The sequence below is a fragment of the Ranitomeya variabilis genome, chromosome 3, assembly GCF_051348905.1.
Source record: "Ranitomeya variabilis isolate aRanVar5 chromosome 3, aRanVar5.hap1, whole genome shotgun sequence".
NCBI classification, from domain to species: Eukaryota; Metazoa; Chordata; class Amphibia; order Anura; family Dendrobatidae; genus Ranitomeya; species Ranitomeya variabilis.
This window is the reverse complement of record NC_135234.1, coordinates 717,414,936-717,431,471: the sequence shown is the minus strand read 5'-3', so window position 1 is coordinate 717,431,471 and position 16,536 is coordinate 717,414,936. Positions and strand designations below refer to the sequence as shown.

The 16,536-nt window shown below is 43.8% G+C and overlaps 1 protein-coding gene and 1 long non-coding RNA gene across 2 annotated transcripts in view; both read right to left on the bottom strand.

The window, feature by feature from the left end:
* Positions 1 to 315: 315 nt before the first annotated feature.
* LOC143817157 (uncharacterized) lies at positions 316 to 4,930 on the bottom strand. Its single transcript, XR_013224078.1, has 2 exons — positions 4,221 to 4,930; positions 316 to 1,885 (listed from the first exon to the last, which is right to left on the bottom strand). It is a non-coding gene; the product is annotated as an uncharacterized LOC143817157 (long non-coding RNA).
* A 2,354-nt stretch (positions 4,931 to 7,284) lies between these two features.
* Positions 7,285 to 16,536, bottom strand: part of MTMR6 (myotubularin related protein 6) — a 52,613-nt gene continuing 43,361 nt past the window's right edge. The window contains exons 12-14 of the mRNA XM_077298318.1: positions 11,400 to 11,534; positions 11,188 to 11,314; positions 7,285 to 10,676 (exon numbers count right to left, since the gene is read on the bottom strand). Of these exons, the coding sequence (XP_077154433.1) occupies positions 10,413 to 10,676; positions 11,188 to 11,314; positions 11,400 to 11,534 (526 nt within the window). The 3' untranslated portion in view covers positions 7,285 to 10,412. The remainder of the gene's footprint in view (positions 10,677 to 11,187; positions 11,315 to 11,399; positions 11,535 to 16,536) is intronic.

Here is a 16,536-nt window from a genome sequence, read left to right as displayed (position 1 = left end):
CTCCTGCACAGCCGAGGCAGCGGACAACAGTAATGTCATACGCTGTCTGTGCTGGTACGCCGGCCTCTGATCGGCCGGTATTGCAGTGCTGAGAGATGGTTTCTGCGCCACAATACATTGCAACTGAATAGGAGTCCAAGGATGCACATTCTGCTGAAGCGCTGGCATCGGCAGCCGCTGAACCAGGCCACGATCGTCATGGGGAACTCCGGTGCCTTCGGGCCGCATGTTTGAGATCTTTGGTTTAAAAAGTAAACTAGAAATACAGTTCTAGTTATCAGTACATTTCCAATGTCGCAGTACAGAACAGCGGTGTTCAGCACGTAATTATATATGTTTAATGAAGTCAACATAGAAATAGGCCGCATCATTTTCACATTCTCAGTAATTAGGAACATAGAGTAACATTCAGAAGAACAGAACCAAGAGAGCAAAGTTTCATAACAGTATAGCATACCATGTACCCATACAAAAAGAGATAATTAGGCCTCACGTTCCTGCAATGCATTATGGGACAATCAAAGGTTAAGTACAAGGCACATGACATTAAGAGCATCAACTTACTTATGGACGTTACGAAAGCCTTAACGAGTCCATTTTTGACATTATTTTAGTTAACATTTTACGTAAGTTAATTCTACATGTAAAGTCACTTTGTAAGCATTGCATTACTTGTCTTCCATTGATCTTAAGTTACGGTTCGCTTATGGGTGTAGATTGACTTGACGCTCAGTCCAGATTCCCCGAGTAAACATGGCAGCACCCAGCTGATAAACGAGCAAAACATCCATCTGTTATGCAGCCTAGAAGCTAACCATCCCCCGGTGTAAATTGGCAGTGTGCTGCCAACAAGATGCAAACTGCAAAAGGACCAAATAATGGTACTAACGACTGTTCATCCCCATAGACTCAGTTCTCACATTACGGATTTGGTGCGAATATTCAGCATGGACTCCCAAACTGAAATTCACTGCCTTTCTGAAATCTGTGTATATTTTCCTCACTTATTCATGGGTTTTATGTGCATTTTTTTTTTAAATGATATGGTGAAAACAAACCAAAAACGTGACAAAACATTTCTACATTCGAGGTTTAACCTGCAGATTTAGGGTCTCCACTGAACACAACGTGTAAAATCTGCACCAAAAAGGTGCTTATCCCCAACAGAAATTCACATGCTGCAGATTTTTTTTAAAAAAAACAAAAGCTACCGTAATTTCTACACAAAAAAATGCAGCATGTGGATGGGATTAAGCTAAAAATCCTCCACTCTTCTGGTACTGTAAAACGCTACGGATTTTAAGAGTGGAAAATCCACAACAAATAAATGGGAAAACTAGCCTAAAGCCATAAAACCTGTCAATAAAGTTGTGTCACAATGATGTGACCCTAGGCTACATGCTGTAGTTTTGATAAAATCACTGTTTCATCAGCAATAGATCAATAGAGGATTAATACATCTCCTGCCATATAGTCCCCATTTTCATGAGCTCTGTATAACCTCCCCCCAACCATTGAAAGCTGACTATCAGCTGGACGGGTTGTACAGAGCGAAGCATTCAAAGAACTGGTAGATCTGCAGCAGATCTTATCAAAATTACAGCAAGCAGCCCATTATGTGAGTTGTTGCTAGAATCAGGGTCTCTACCCCTACATCAAGATGGGTAAGAAAAAAAAACTCTTTAAGGATATGTCCATTGACAAGCTTGTGGACGTTTTCCAGTAGCAATACAGCTTTGGGTTATTCTATAGGGTGAAAGTCAGGATCAAATAATGTATTTATAACATTTCTGGCCTTTTGGTGCCAACTGTATCTCTATATTCGCACTGTACAATAGTAATTAATGGTGAACATACCCTTTAAGTAATGCACCGCTCCCCCTAGCTAACTACGTATCTTCAACGCTCATCAAGTCTTTTTGGCAACTGGCTAACTTATCTATAAAAGGATGTTGAAAGAAGAAAGCCGACATATTTGGCACATCCAATGCTAAAACAATAATGGATTACGCCTCAGCTCACTCGTCACCTAAACATCTAGAAAAAAGTGGATTCAAAGATCTGTAGAGATGGGAACGGCATAGGACTACAGGTGCCACGCTGAGCTCCTCATCCTCCTACGTCAGGACAGTGCCAATCCCACCAGGTCCTTAATGGTTCCTTCACATCTAAGAATCAGGTCTACCCATCTAAGGAAGTCAGGTGCACACTGCTGCTTCTGATTTCCAGATGTGGCCCGTGGGCTGTAAAGTGCCCATGTCTGGTTTAGGGGTGCGCAGCACTTACAATAGCAATGTGCACCCTCTAATGCCGGATTCACACATCCATGCGCTTAGACCGCAATGCCTGGAGCAGTCGTGGGTTTCCTCACAGCCTCACTTATGTCTATGATGGAGGAGAGGGAAGGAGAGTTCTGGGAGCTTCCACAGTGACAAATTAGGCTAACACTGGAGTAATACCGGAAGGAGCCGATCCTGCTGGTGAGCACAGCCATAGTAGGAAAAGAAAGGATTCGTCCCGGCATGACCATCCGGGTAAAATGTCAAAATTTTATTAGACAAAATGCTCTAATAAAATTTAGATCTTTTACCTGGATGGTCGTGCCGGAAAGAATCCTTTGTTTTCCTACTATGCCCAGAACGCTGACCAGTTTGGGTTGCCGGTGTGTGAATCACGGACTGTAACATGGATGTGTGAATGCAGCGTCATACATGTCCTCACTAAAGGAAGACAGCTTCTCTAATCGACAACAGTCCATTTACATAAAACTTCTGTCGCCCTCAAACCCATTAAAAATTATACAACTTTAGTCCAATAGGTAAAGACAGCTGATTCCGTTACATTACGTTCCTGGGCATCTCATGTGCCATATTCATCAGGTGTTTTTGTGAAGAGAACGTGACTATCAGACCTACAGCATAATGTCCCCCGCAGGGCAGGCAAGTCGCCTTCCATACAAAGGACAGCCTGGACTAAAGAAAGGATAAAGTAGAAAATGAAGGACTACAGTGTGTTCAATACAGTCTTACGTATTGGTGAAGGTCTAGAACACAAGGAGGCTGTAACATTAAATGTTGTCCGTCATGTCTCCGTAATAATCCATGAGGAGAAATCCCGTTACCTCAGGTGGATAGCTTCGACCTTCACTGGGACATTTTGCAGCAGAACTTTCCCATTTTAACTAGTGAAGTCCTGAAGTGGTCACACTATAGTATTACATTTGTGCTTTGTACTAAAAAGCTGTAATAGAGCCCTAACCTTAAAGTGGGCAAGCTCTATGGTTACCCACTATGGTGGGTGCAGTGGCATTTAGGCCTGGTAATCTATGGGGGCCAAAAAATGTCCCTTTGGCCTATGTGAAAAGACCACTAGTTGTATAGACCTGTAACATTTGGGGGTCCTGTTGGCGATTTAGCATTGGGCACCACAAGCATCAATTTACGCCACTGATTCCCTATTCACTGCAGAAGATCTGATCTTCTCAGTTTACAGGTTCCACACTTTCCCCCTGTCCATATGCCCTAAGAGAGCATAGAGACCCCCTGTGTGAGACCGCACAGAGAGCCAGTGACCATCTGCACTCGTTTACTAGAGACGCAAGACTGGAGGGTCTCAGAATTCACAGTAAAGGGATTGTCTATGATTAGTTAACCCCCTTTGGTTCCGTATTACAGATGATGGACCCCTGTGGTTTTACAAATCCAAACTTCCATCCCTACTAGATTCTATGCTGATCCCAGAATTCTCTCTAGTGTGATCACGAGTATTCACACCACCCGGTCATGGAGCAGCAGAGACTCCAAACCATGTCTCTTCATCTAGTTTCAATCACTGGAGTGTTTTATTTATTTATTTTTTAAGAAACTATTTTAGAGACTGTGAAAAATCAACATTGTAAAACACCAACTGGATATTATTGTAATTTAAAGGGAACATGTTAGCTGCCCTGGCCCCCTAAACCACCATCATGACGGTATTGCACCCTTTTACTACATTCTAACAAGCCCCTTTTTGTTTCATAGGGATTGCGAAATAAAAAAGGTAACACTAACCTTAAACCCTTCGCTCACGCTCCGTGAATCAGTGAGTGACTAGTTGGGGGTAGTGATGGGTCATTCCTGAACAATCTGTAAAGAGTTGCCACCCAACCTTGGTGAACCCATAATTGATAGGGATCAGTTTGGGATCCAAAAGAGATGTCTCGTTTGGGTGAGTAGAGCCAATGATCCAGATCACCAGCTGGACTAGCCATCGATAATCGGCGGCAGGGAGTTGATGTCTTCGGATTAGTCCCACCTCTTATAAGTTTGCCCATGTGGGCGTGAATTACATGATTTCCAAAAGTGATGTTACCAATGGCTCTTTTCTACCACCATGGACATGAGGCTCGCGCCAATGAAGCCACAGAGCAAACACCAGACTTCATTGCGCATTCCCAGAGAGGCCGAACGTCACGCCCATGAGCGAGATATGAAGGGAGCCAGATGTCACGTCACTCTTGTAAATCATGTCACTAACGCCCAACAAGGACGAGCATACAGTTACATAGTGCAGGGTTTAATAGGAATTTTACATTTATGTAACAATAAGTACACAACAAAAAGGGGCTTATTAGAATGCAGGAGAAGGGCGTAATACAGACAGACACACAAGAGAAGGGCGTAATACAGACATACACACAAGAGAAGAGCGTAATACAGACATACACACAAGAGAAGGGCGTAATACAGACATACACACTAGAAAAGGGGGCGCAATACAGACAGACACACATGAGAAGGGCGTAATACAGACATACACACAAGAGAAGGGTGTAATACAGACATACACACAAGAGAAGGGCGTAATACAGACATACACACAAGAGAAGGGCGTAATACAGACATACACACAAGAGAAGAGCGTAATACAGACATACACACAAGAGAAGGGCGTATCACAGACACACACTAGAAAAGGGGGCGCAATACAGACAGACAGACACACATGAGAAGGGCGTAATACAGACATACACACAAGAGAAGGGCGTAATACTGACATACACACAAGAAAAGGGCGTAATACAGACAGACACACAAGAGAAGGGCGTAATACAGACATACACACAAGAGAAGGGCGTAATACAGACATACACACAAGAGAAGGGCGTAATACAGACATACACACAAGAGAAAGGCGTAATACAGACATACACACAAGAAAAGGGCGCAATACAGACATACACACAAGAGAAGGGCGTAATACAGACATACACACAAGAGAAGGGCGTAATAGAGACATACACACAAGAGAAAGGTGTAATACAGACATACACACAAGGGCGTAATACAGACAGACACACAAGAGAAGGGCGTAATACAGACATACACACAAGAGAAGGGCGTAATAGACATACACACGAAAAGGGCGTAATAGACATACACACAAGAGAAGGGCGTAATACAGACATACACACAAGAGAAGGGCGTAATACAGACATACACACAAGAGAAGGGCGTAATAGACATACACACAAGAGAAAGGTGTAATACAGACATACACACAGGAAAAGGGCATAATACAGACAGACACACGAGAAGGGCGTAATACAGACAGACACAAGAGAAGGGCGTAATACAGACATACACACAAGAGAAGGGCGTAATAGAGACATACACACAAGAGAAAGGTGTAATACAGACATACACACAAGGGCGTAATACAGACAGACACACAAGAGAAGGGCGTAATACAGACATACACACAAGAGAAGGGCGTAATAGACATACACACAAGAGAAGGGCGTAATAGACATACACACAAGAGAAGGGCGTAATACAGACATACACACAAGAGAAGGGCGTAATACAGACATACACACAAGAGAAGGGCGTAATACAGACAGACACACAAGAGAAGGGCGTAATACAGGCATACACACAAGAGAAAGGTGTAATACAGACATACACACAAGAAAAGGGCGTAATACAGACAGACACACAAAAGAAGGGCGTAATACAGACAGAAACACAAGAGAAGGGCGTAATACAGACAGACACACACACAAGAAAAGGGCGTAATACAGACACACAAGAGATGGGCGTAATGCAGACATACACACAAGAGAAGGGCGTAATACAGACAGACACACAAGAGATAACTGCAGGTCCCACGTCTATCAAACATTTAAGAAAGGACATGCCCAAACCTGATATCTTCCCTCATCTACCGTGAAAGGACTGTGTGAAGACCCCTATACACATCAGACAGACGAGCTATGACAGATCCCGTTCATGCTAATTTCAAGAGACAAAACCTGTGCGCTAACCTTATAGGTCCAAGGTCCAAGTCCTTCATCAGCACTTTCCAAATACCTGTACATACAAATTATATCTACATGTGGACCTCTACACCAGAACAACTTAAAAGGGATTGTCCGGAATTATTAAAGGTGTTTTTTTTTTCCTGAAACCGCGCCATTCTTGTTCATATGCTCTGTCTGGTATTGCAGGACAGACACATTTAGGATGGAGCTGCAGTACCACAAGCAGCCTGTAGGCAAGAGGTGCATTGTTATTTTGAAAACTGAAAACAACAATAAACTCCTATTACTGATTTCAGGCAATTGCTTGTTTTACCTAAGTCTTATTTCCTGCATCCAGCAAACAACAAAAAACTCAAGTTATCATTTCAAGTCAAGACAGCAGCTAAAATACTAAAAATAACAGATAAAATCTCAATCATTTTACATCTTCAGAACAGATCTGACCATACACCTTAGACAGCAGTCAGTCAAAAGCCATTTTACCCAACAACTGTTCCTTCCCCATACAGATGAACTGCAAAGGATCAGGCATGTTGAAATTAACAGCCTAATCTTCTGTCCGACATACGCTCCTGGAGGAAAGTCAGGACACCATTATATCCATCAGACAGACGTCTGGTTGCGCCAAAATCAGAAGGTTCAGTTGATATTAACGTAATGTGTATGACGGGCCGCAGGTACAGACATCCTGACAACTGCAGACCTACAAGTCTGTGATGAAAAGTGATAAATCAGAGTGAAATCCCTGATGACATACCGGCGCGGATACTACCAATATGCCATGTGTACACAGTGCAATGATCTAACAATAGTAGAGATGGGGAGGAGGGCCTTTCCAGTTCGGCTATGTACTTATATGCTTTATTGACAAGTCAAATGGGGACAATATGCTGAAAGTAGTTGTCTGCCTTTTGGGCCTTTTTTTTCTTACTAAAATGCAAGGGCTATAGAAGGCAAAAAGGTGCCCAGTTTTTTTTTTATAAAGAAAGCCAATTGCAAACATGATGTTTAGGGTGTTCTCCCAGTATCTTGGGCATGCTCGTAGATTATGTTTGTGTTGCCGCAGCTGCATGACACATGTATTCAGGCTGTCTAGCAGCCGCAAATCATGCAGCTGCGGCAACACAAACATAATCTGCGAGCATGCCCAAGATACTTGGAGACCACCCGAGCATGCTCGGGGAAACCCAAGTAACGAGCACGCTCGCTCATCACTAATAATGACTCTAGTACAGAAAGTATAATATAGGCAGTGGTCACTTATTAGGTGGAGAGGACATACAAACCCACCGGAAACCAGGAGATCACATCCAGCGTAGACAGGGCAGATTGCCTTCCTCTCAACTTTTGTGACAATATTTAAAGGGAATCCGTCAGGTGATTTTTCCATAGCATACAAAGAGTATCCTGGAATAGTTCTTGGACAGCTCTCTCAGAATAGGTAACGTTTATTGTTGTACCTTGTACCGTTTTCTTGCTGCAAGCTCCGGAAAAGTTGTGCAGCGGCTAGTGAAGCCTACGTACATCCAATGTGAATATTCCCCGCTAATCCCGCCCACCTCTCTGCGCCGGCGTCAGTGATAGGGTGCCTCCCTTTCCTACACTGAGCCCCGCCCCTGTCATGTGACTGACAGCACGCCCCGCCCATTGCTAGCTCAGTCTCTGCGTTGATCCTCCCAAGTAATACGGCAGTCTGGCTGCACCGCCGACGCAGAGGGTTGGGTGGGATTATGGTCGGCGGTAGGGGTGAATATTTACTTGTGATTTACATACACTTGGTTAGCCATCGTACGACACTGAATTGTCTGGAATTTACAGCAAGAAATCGACACAAGGTACAGCAATAAAAGTTACATATTCTGAAAGCGCGGCCCAAGCCCTATTTCAGGACGCTCACCTGACAGATTCCCATTAAAGCGCGGGTTTCAACAAGAGGGCAGAACCCTGGGCTTGATGCGGGGTACCTTAGTGGGTTTTTCTGGGCCTCAGGCATGTTTACATTTTGTAATATGGCTGCCTATTTTGGGCAATGAGACACAAACTAGCACAAGGGTTTGGCTTCGATTGGACATTTTAAGCTCTTCTCCACCATCACAGACCAGTCCTGCTAAAAACGGGACTGCTATGTGTGTTCATAGGTATTAACATTTGTAGTGGTAACCACATCCCAACCCACCCAAGAGCACCCAACTGAGGGCGGGTTTTGTGCAAGACTCTACCCATTTTTGACCCAGCACACCTCAAATTTTCCAGGATTGCTGTCTATAATGTGCACAATCCTGACAAATTTAGGACAATTGGCATATACGTGTGTTATACACAGTTCAGGGCTTGAGGTGGCACGTGAAGATATGGCCGATTTGGTGGGCAAGGCCGGGCATCAATAAACCCCAGAGAGAGATTATGGGGCAGACTGATGTCACTCACCCTGGAAAAATAGATAAAGGTAGAAGAGGAAGAGCGCATGTATATTGTGGGCAGATCCTACGTTGTGTAGGAAGTGGATGAGAGCCTGTGTTGAGGCTCGCCCTTGGACTATGAGCCTTAAATGCAGCTGCAGTTACAGGCAGAAGCCGGTTGTGTCACACAGGTATAGTGCGGGCTCAGCACCTGAGCCCGGTCCATATTCCCACACCCTACATGCATTGTATTGATGCGCCTCTTAATAAATTTGGAACGTCTTTCTCCATTGGGCTGCGGTGTCTGAAAAGGCTCAGTAAATCCCCCCTATTTATTCCCTCTAGAATATCACATTGCAATATAATGAACAACAGCTTATGTTTTAATACAAACGATAACTAGATAAAACAACATTTATCCATTCCACTCTTACAAATCGAGCAGACATGATTCCGTCCTGGCCAACATCCACAAAATCATCTAAAGGAAGTATAAAGAGCAGCGAGATCCGGCACGCCAGAGGACGTTGGAGGCACACGCCAGCACAGAAGACGCTTACAGCAAAAGATAAAAAAGAAGCAGCGCAGTATATAAAAGACCCCAAATTACTGGCTATCATCACAAGAGATTCAAGTTTTCTAGTGCAAACAATTCCCTTTATAAAAGAAGTTTAGAAACAATAAAGCCTTCCAAATCCAGAATATATGTACATGGAGCCATCCCAATTCATGGCCAGAAGGTGAAGGCATTCCTGTTCAGAGTCACTGGGGTACAGAAAACGCATGGCTAGTGATCCATAGTAGATCTATTCGTGGGACACAGATCCACCGTCCAGGTCATTGTGCCTAGCGGTGAGACGGGAAGCCCGCGAATCTCTAACCTTCCAGCAACCCCAGCAGGTCATTTCATTTGTTGGGCCTGGTGCGACGTCATCTGCCGAAGATGATGCACCAGCCTCAACAAATGCCATGCCAGGAATTGTAAAAATCAGGCAAGAATAAATGCATTTTATAAAAAAAAATGTAAAAAAATATCCTGAATGTCCTACCGACCATAATCCTACAGATTAACGAGAAAAAATGTAGAAATTCTATTTTGTACAACTTCTGGCTTACAAAAAGTCATTCTTTCCAAGAAATATATTAGTCTCCCATGACTAAAGGATTGAGTGATGCGGGCTGCAGGGTATATATGTATACGGTGTTCTTGATATGTATCATCTGAAATTACCTGGAGGAGTGAAGGCCCCTGTGTTACCAATACAGCTACATCCGATCATATAAAATATACTGTGTACATACGTATCCGGACAAATACAGCCCGCTCCAGGGGCTCTCCATAAAAATAACTAGGACTTTGTTAAATAGGATGTATATGTTATATTAACGTGCCCCTCCATTACCTACACGTGTTCTATTTCACTTGTCGGAAAGGTCTGAATCTTTCTATATACATAATTCGTGTATCAGACCCCGTATGTAGTAGCAGGGTCATATAAAGGGTCCTCGATGACCTGCTCACAGGCTGTTACCAGTCACCCTATACTTTTTCCTAACCTCCTCCTCTCGTTCTCACCTAGACAATCACTATCCACGCTATGTCATAGGCCAGAGAGAGGCGCTCCCTGTGCCCTGCGCTCCCCGTGCCCTGCGCTCCCTGTGCCCTGCGCTCCCTACAAGCACCAGGCGATTTTAGAGTAGTCCAGACTTTAGCTAACTCGCATTTTCGCAACTCCAAACTCCAGGCTGACAATAGAGGGCTCAGCCTTGGATATCTCCTGTGAGTAGTCAGTATAGCGGTTGTCTTCAGTGGTACTGCTCTCTAGGGTTCGGTTAGGGTCCTGCAGGGGGTGAAGAACTTTTTCCTTCTTGTAACAAGACGACTCCTTTAGCTTGGGGGACACTTGGCCAGTCGGGGAGCTGCAGCAGCTGTCACTGGCATACTTTCCTTCTTTGCTAAGGTTACTGATTTTCTACAAGAAAATAAAAAAAAATGTTTATATATTATATAGATTAGATTAAAAAACAGCAAAAAATGTTGCTCTGGTAGTTAGATGCAATTATTTAGTATTGAGTTTTATTCTGCTTGTCCACTGAATAAAAATTTATTTTACAAAGGACTTAAAATATTTAAAAAAGAGTAATACTCGCCCTCACTGTTCCTCCACATCTCCCGTTACTACACTTACACAGATCCCGCCGGTCTCTACTTCTTCATTCCGCCTTTATGGCCGGCTCAGCCAATCACTGACCATAGTGGTGACACGCCTCAGCCTGCGATTGGTTCCGGGGGCATTTCCTGTACAGACCACACCAAGAAGAAAAGAAGAGGACGGACTTGGAAAGTGTCAGAACTGGAACTGCGGAGGATCAGCGAGTGTAAATGACACTTTTGCCACCAAGAACTTTTAGAAATAATTTTATTATGCCTCTTAGCCGAAACTTGCCATTGAGCGCAGTGATCTGTCACTAAGCCAACCTTACCAATTGAAGTTGTTTCAGTTCGTCTTCTAATGCTTTGTTTTCAGACGATATTTTCAAGAGCAAATTGGGGACTGACTGCCTGGGGTGCAGCAACAGGTCAAACTGGTGATACATGTTCCTCCAAAACCTGTATACAAAGATGAGTAATACAGATGACCAGATGTATGGAAGAACAACCGGCAATGTGATGTATGGATGGAAAATGGTCTTACTTGAAGTTAAAGTAGATAGTGTTCGGCTCCAGAACAGGCTGAGTCTCCAGGGAGTGCAAGTCAAATATTGGATTCTGGAACTTGCTCTGCTCGCTCAGAAGATGAGCCCATAATGAATGCGTTTTATCTTTTAATCTGTAATAGTAAAATGTCAAGGCAAAATTATCCTGCAGTTAATTGACAACAATAACATTTCTTTTCGTCCTAAACCATACATTTTTTTTTTTTATATTTTAGCTGATACAGTAATATGCAGCGCTCGGTGCACCCTTCTCACCGTCTCGTTTTCCACTCTTCTCTGAGCTCCTGTAGAACCAAAGCTATCAAACAAGGAACAGAGGAGTGGAAACAGATGAAAACCAAGTAGGTGGGAAAGTGCACTGAATGCTATGCCATGGGGTTGGGCTTTTATTTGATTCAGATCTTTCATTCATTCCCTATATCCAATCACTCGCTGATGTAACCTGCACCTCAAAAATATCTAGAATTCAACCTTTTCTTACCTGACTCAGCAAAGAGTCTTATTATTGCTCTTATTGTTTCTCGTCTGGACTACTGCAACTCTCTACTAATCGGTCTCCATCTTACTAAACTCTCCCCTCTCCACTCCATCCTGAATGCAGCAGCCAGTATCATATTTCTCTCCAACCGATACACCGATGCCTCCTGTTATGAACTGGTGGTTTAGGAGCAACATGGGACGAGCTCTGGAGGAGGTGGTACCTGTACTGACCGCAGTTCCTGATCTTAACACAACACTAGAAGTAGCCGTGGGATGTTCCTGTCACTCCCTAGACACCTCGTCACAGCCGGAGGACTAACTACCCCTAAAGATAGAAACAGGAAAGCTATCTTGCCTCAGAGAAAATCCCCAAAGGAAGACAGCCCCCCACAAATATTGACTGTGAGTGGAGAGGGAAATGACATACGCAGAATGAAACCAGGATGAAGCAAAGGAGGCCACTCTAGCTAGATAGATAGAATAGGACAGAATACTGTGCGGTCAGTATTAAAAACTAGAAAAATCCACCACAGAGTTTACAAAAATCTCCACACCTGACTAAAGGTGTGGAGGGTAAATCTGCTTCCCAGAGCTTCCAGCTAAACTGTATAAATCCATACTGACAAGCTGGACAAGAAAAAACATAGAAAGAGCTGAACGATAAAGTCCACAAAATGTGGACTGCAAGAACAAAGCAAGGACTTAACTTTGCTGAACTGGTCAGAACATCAGGGAAATCCAAGAGAGATGTGAATCCAAGCAGGAACCATTGACAACTGGCACTAGCTGAAGGATAGAGCCAGGATAAATAGCCGAGCCAGAATAGACGATCAGTGGAAGCAGCTGCTGACTGCTAAATCCAAGGAGCAGCAGTTCCACTTAAATCCACCGGAGGGAGCCCAAGAGCAGAACTCACAAAAGTGCCACTTACAACCACCGGAGGGAGCCCAAGAGCGGAATTCACAACAGCCTCCACCTTGTGCCAGTCATTGCACTGGTTGTCCATCTGCTGCAGAATCCAATATAAACTTATAACTCTCACCTAACAAAATGCTCCACAGTTCTGCACCACCCTACATCTCCTCCCTCATCTCTGTCTATGACCCTACCTGTCCTCTCCTTTCTGCAAATTACCTAGAACTAACATCCTGTATAATCCTAACCTCCCACTCCTGTCTCCAGGACTTCTCTCGTGCTGCACTAATTTTCTGGAATGCACTACCCCAGACAATAAGGTTAATTCCCAGTATCCACAGTTTTAAACTATTCCCTGTTCTTCCTTCCATGCACTCAAAGGCACTTTGTTTCTGTACTTGAACATATACTGGCTGGCGACCGATTCATGCACCGTTATTTGAATGCCACTATTTATTATACTAATGGTTGGACTTTAAAATACAAACACTTTATTTTTACCTTTTTTTCCCTCCCTATTTCCTCATAGATTGTAAGTTTGCGAGCAGGCCCCTCACTCCTCTTGGTATGTGCTGACCTATGTGTTACCCTGAAATGTCTGTACATGTCCCTGCGGAATTGTAAAGTGCTGCGGAAAATGTTGGCATATAGAAATAAAATGATTACCATTATAACAGTCATTTTGTGCTGACAGACTCCTCTTTTTTCAGGTTGAGATGTTATTTTTAAAGTGGTTGACCCATAGATACAAGTTATCACCTATCCTTAGGTGATGACTTGCTGATAGCTGTCTATCCCACTGCTGGGACCCTCATGGATTCCGAGAAGGGGACTAAGCTGTAATCAGCTATCTCCATCCATCTCCAAGGCAATGACTGGCGTGAGGTGCTTATATGGACCATTGTTCTCGGGATTGGTGAAGGTCTCAGTGGTAGGACTTCCAGCTATCGGTAAGTTCTCACCTATCCTGGAGGGTACATGCATGAAATAACATTTTATTTTTCTGTCAATGACGCTTCGGGAAGGCTTACATTTTGTGGAACGAGCTGCAGCCTCCATTGGTACAAACTCGATACGTATGTGGAACAAATAGGTTTATACAAGGCAGGTCTAGAAAATAAACTGCTCTAACAGTGGCTCGTAGAGGGGTCCCGAGCTAAATAGCACTTGTAAGCTGGGTGGTGTATAATAAAACATCACAGTGGTGGAACTGCTCCAAACTTAACCTGACCTACAAAAATAAGGTTAAACTGTTTATCTTATTTTATCTCACCTTTCTCGACCTATCTAATATCTCTAATTTATGTAGGTTTTATCTTATAACATCCTGACCTCTATATATGTAATATCTAAGATGACTTTTATATCAGTGTAACACCTCATATTTATCTATGGTGATAACAGGTCAGAATGACGACACGTGGCGAGGCGCTGATAGTTACTCACACTGATGTATGAAAACAAACAAAAATACAAATTAATATCATATTATATATACATACACACTACTAACAAAACGTCAGGGTAGGTTCCCACGGTCAGTAAACGCTGCGGTCGGGTGCAGCGTACCTCTGCAGCATCCAACACGCAGCGTCCAGATGTTACAGCATAGTGGATGGGATTTTAAGAAATCCTGTGCCCACTATGCGTGCATGGACACCAGCGGATACGGACATGTGGTGCGTCTTTCAAGACGGCAGCATGTCAATTTATCTTGCGGAGACGCTAGACTACGCAAGATAAATTTCACCCGTACAATGTATAGGGTGCGGTGATTCTGCACAGTTCAATGAACACATGTGATTCACCTGCGTTCAATAGCCGGCAGAGCTTTGGATGCAGAGGACACGTGCTGCAGGACAGGGGTTTGATCCATGAACGGCCAGTACATTTCTGGGTTCAATTACTATTAGTATTAATCAGTCCTCCTTATGTTGTCCACATTTCACAATGTCCTTCCCAGCTACACTAAAATATATATATTTTATACACAATGTATATATATATATTAGCATAGCTAGGAAGGACACAGTGAAATATGAACAGCATGATATATATCATATAGATGTGAAGACACCAAAGCTCCTCACAATGCAAGGAGGTCTCCACTCTAAGGCTACTTTCACACTAGCGTTGTGTGACGCACGTCGCAATGCGTCGTTTTGGAAAAAAAAACGCATCCTGCAAAGTTGCCCGCAGGATGCGTTTTTTCTCCATACACTTGCATTAGCGACGCATTGCGACGGATTGCCGCACATCGCATCCGTCGTGCAACGGATGCAACTCTCTGTCCAGAAAAGCGCAATGCTGGGAACAACTAAGATCCTGCGCAGAACCCTCAAACTCCCAAAATTAGCTGGTATATATATATATATATATATATATATATATATATATATATATATATATATATCTACTAGATAATTGTCTAAGGGTCACTACCGTCTTTCTGTCTGTCCTTCTGTCTTGGATATTCATTGGTCGCGGCCTCTGTCTGTCATGGAAATCCAAGTCGCTGATTGGTCGCGGCAAAACGGCCACAACCAATCAGCGACGGGCACAGTCCGGCGGCAAAATGGCCGCTCCTTCCTCCCCGCAGTCAGTGCCTGCTCCATACTCCCCGCAGTAAGCGCTCACACAGGGTTAATGCCAGCGTTACCGGACCGCGTTATGCCGCGGTGTAACGCAGTCCTTTACCGCTGCTATTAACCCTGTGTGACCTACTTTTTACTATTGATGCTGCCTATGTAGCATCAATAGTAAAAAGATCTAATGTTAAAAATAATTAAAAAAATAAAAAATAGTTATATTCTCACCGTCCGTCGGCCCCTCGGATCCAGAACCGGCCTTTCCCGCTCCTCGCGACGCTCTGGTGACCGCTCCATGCATTGCGGTCTCACGAGATGATGACGTAGCGGTCTCGCGAGACCGCTACGTCATCATCTCGCAAGACCGCAATGCGCTCTTGGGACCGGAGCGCGCGAGGAGCGTCGATAACAGCTTCGCCTGCATCCGGGGGCTCCGGAAGGTGAGTATATAACTATTTTTATTTTAATTCTTTTTTTTTTTTTAACGGATATGATGCCCACATTGCTATATACTACATGGGTTGTGCAATATACTGCGTGGCTGTGCAATATACTACGTCGGCTGTGCAATATACTACGTGGGCTGTGCAATATACTGCGTGGGCTGTGCTATATACGTGGGCTGTGCTATACACTACGTGGCCTGTGTTATACACTACGTGGCCTGTGTTATACACTACGTGGCCTGTGTTATACACTACGTGGCCTGTGTTATACACTACGTGGCCTGTGTTATACACTACGTGACCTGTGTCATACACTACGTGGCCTGTGTCATACACTACGTGGGCTGTGTTATACACTACGTGGGCTGTGTTATACACTGCGTGCATGGGCTGTTATATACTACGTGAGCTGTGTTATATGCTACGTGGGCTGTTATAAACTACACGGCTGTGTTATATGCTATGTGGGCTGTTATACACTCTGTGGGCTGTGCTATATACTACTGTATGTGGCTGTGCTATATACTCCGTGGGCTGTGCTATATACTCCATGGGCTGTGCTATATACTACGTGGCTGTGCTATATACTATGTGGCTGTGCTATATACTATGTGGCTGTGCAATATACTACGTGGCTGAGCTATTTGCTACGTGGGCTGTTATATACTACATGGTCGGCCGCGAAC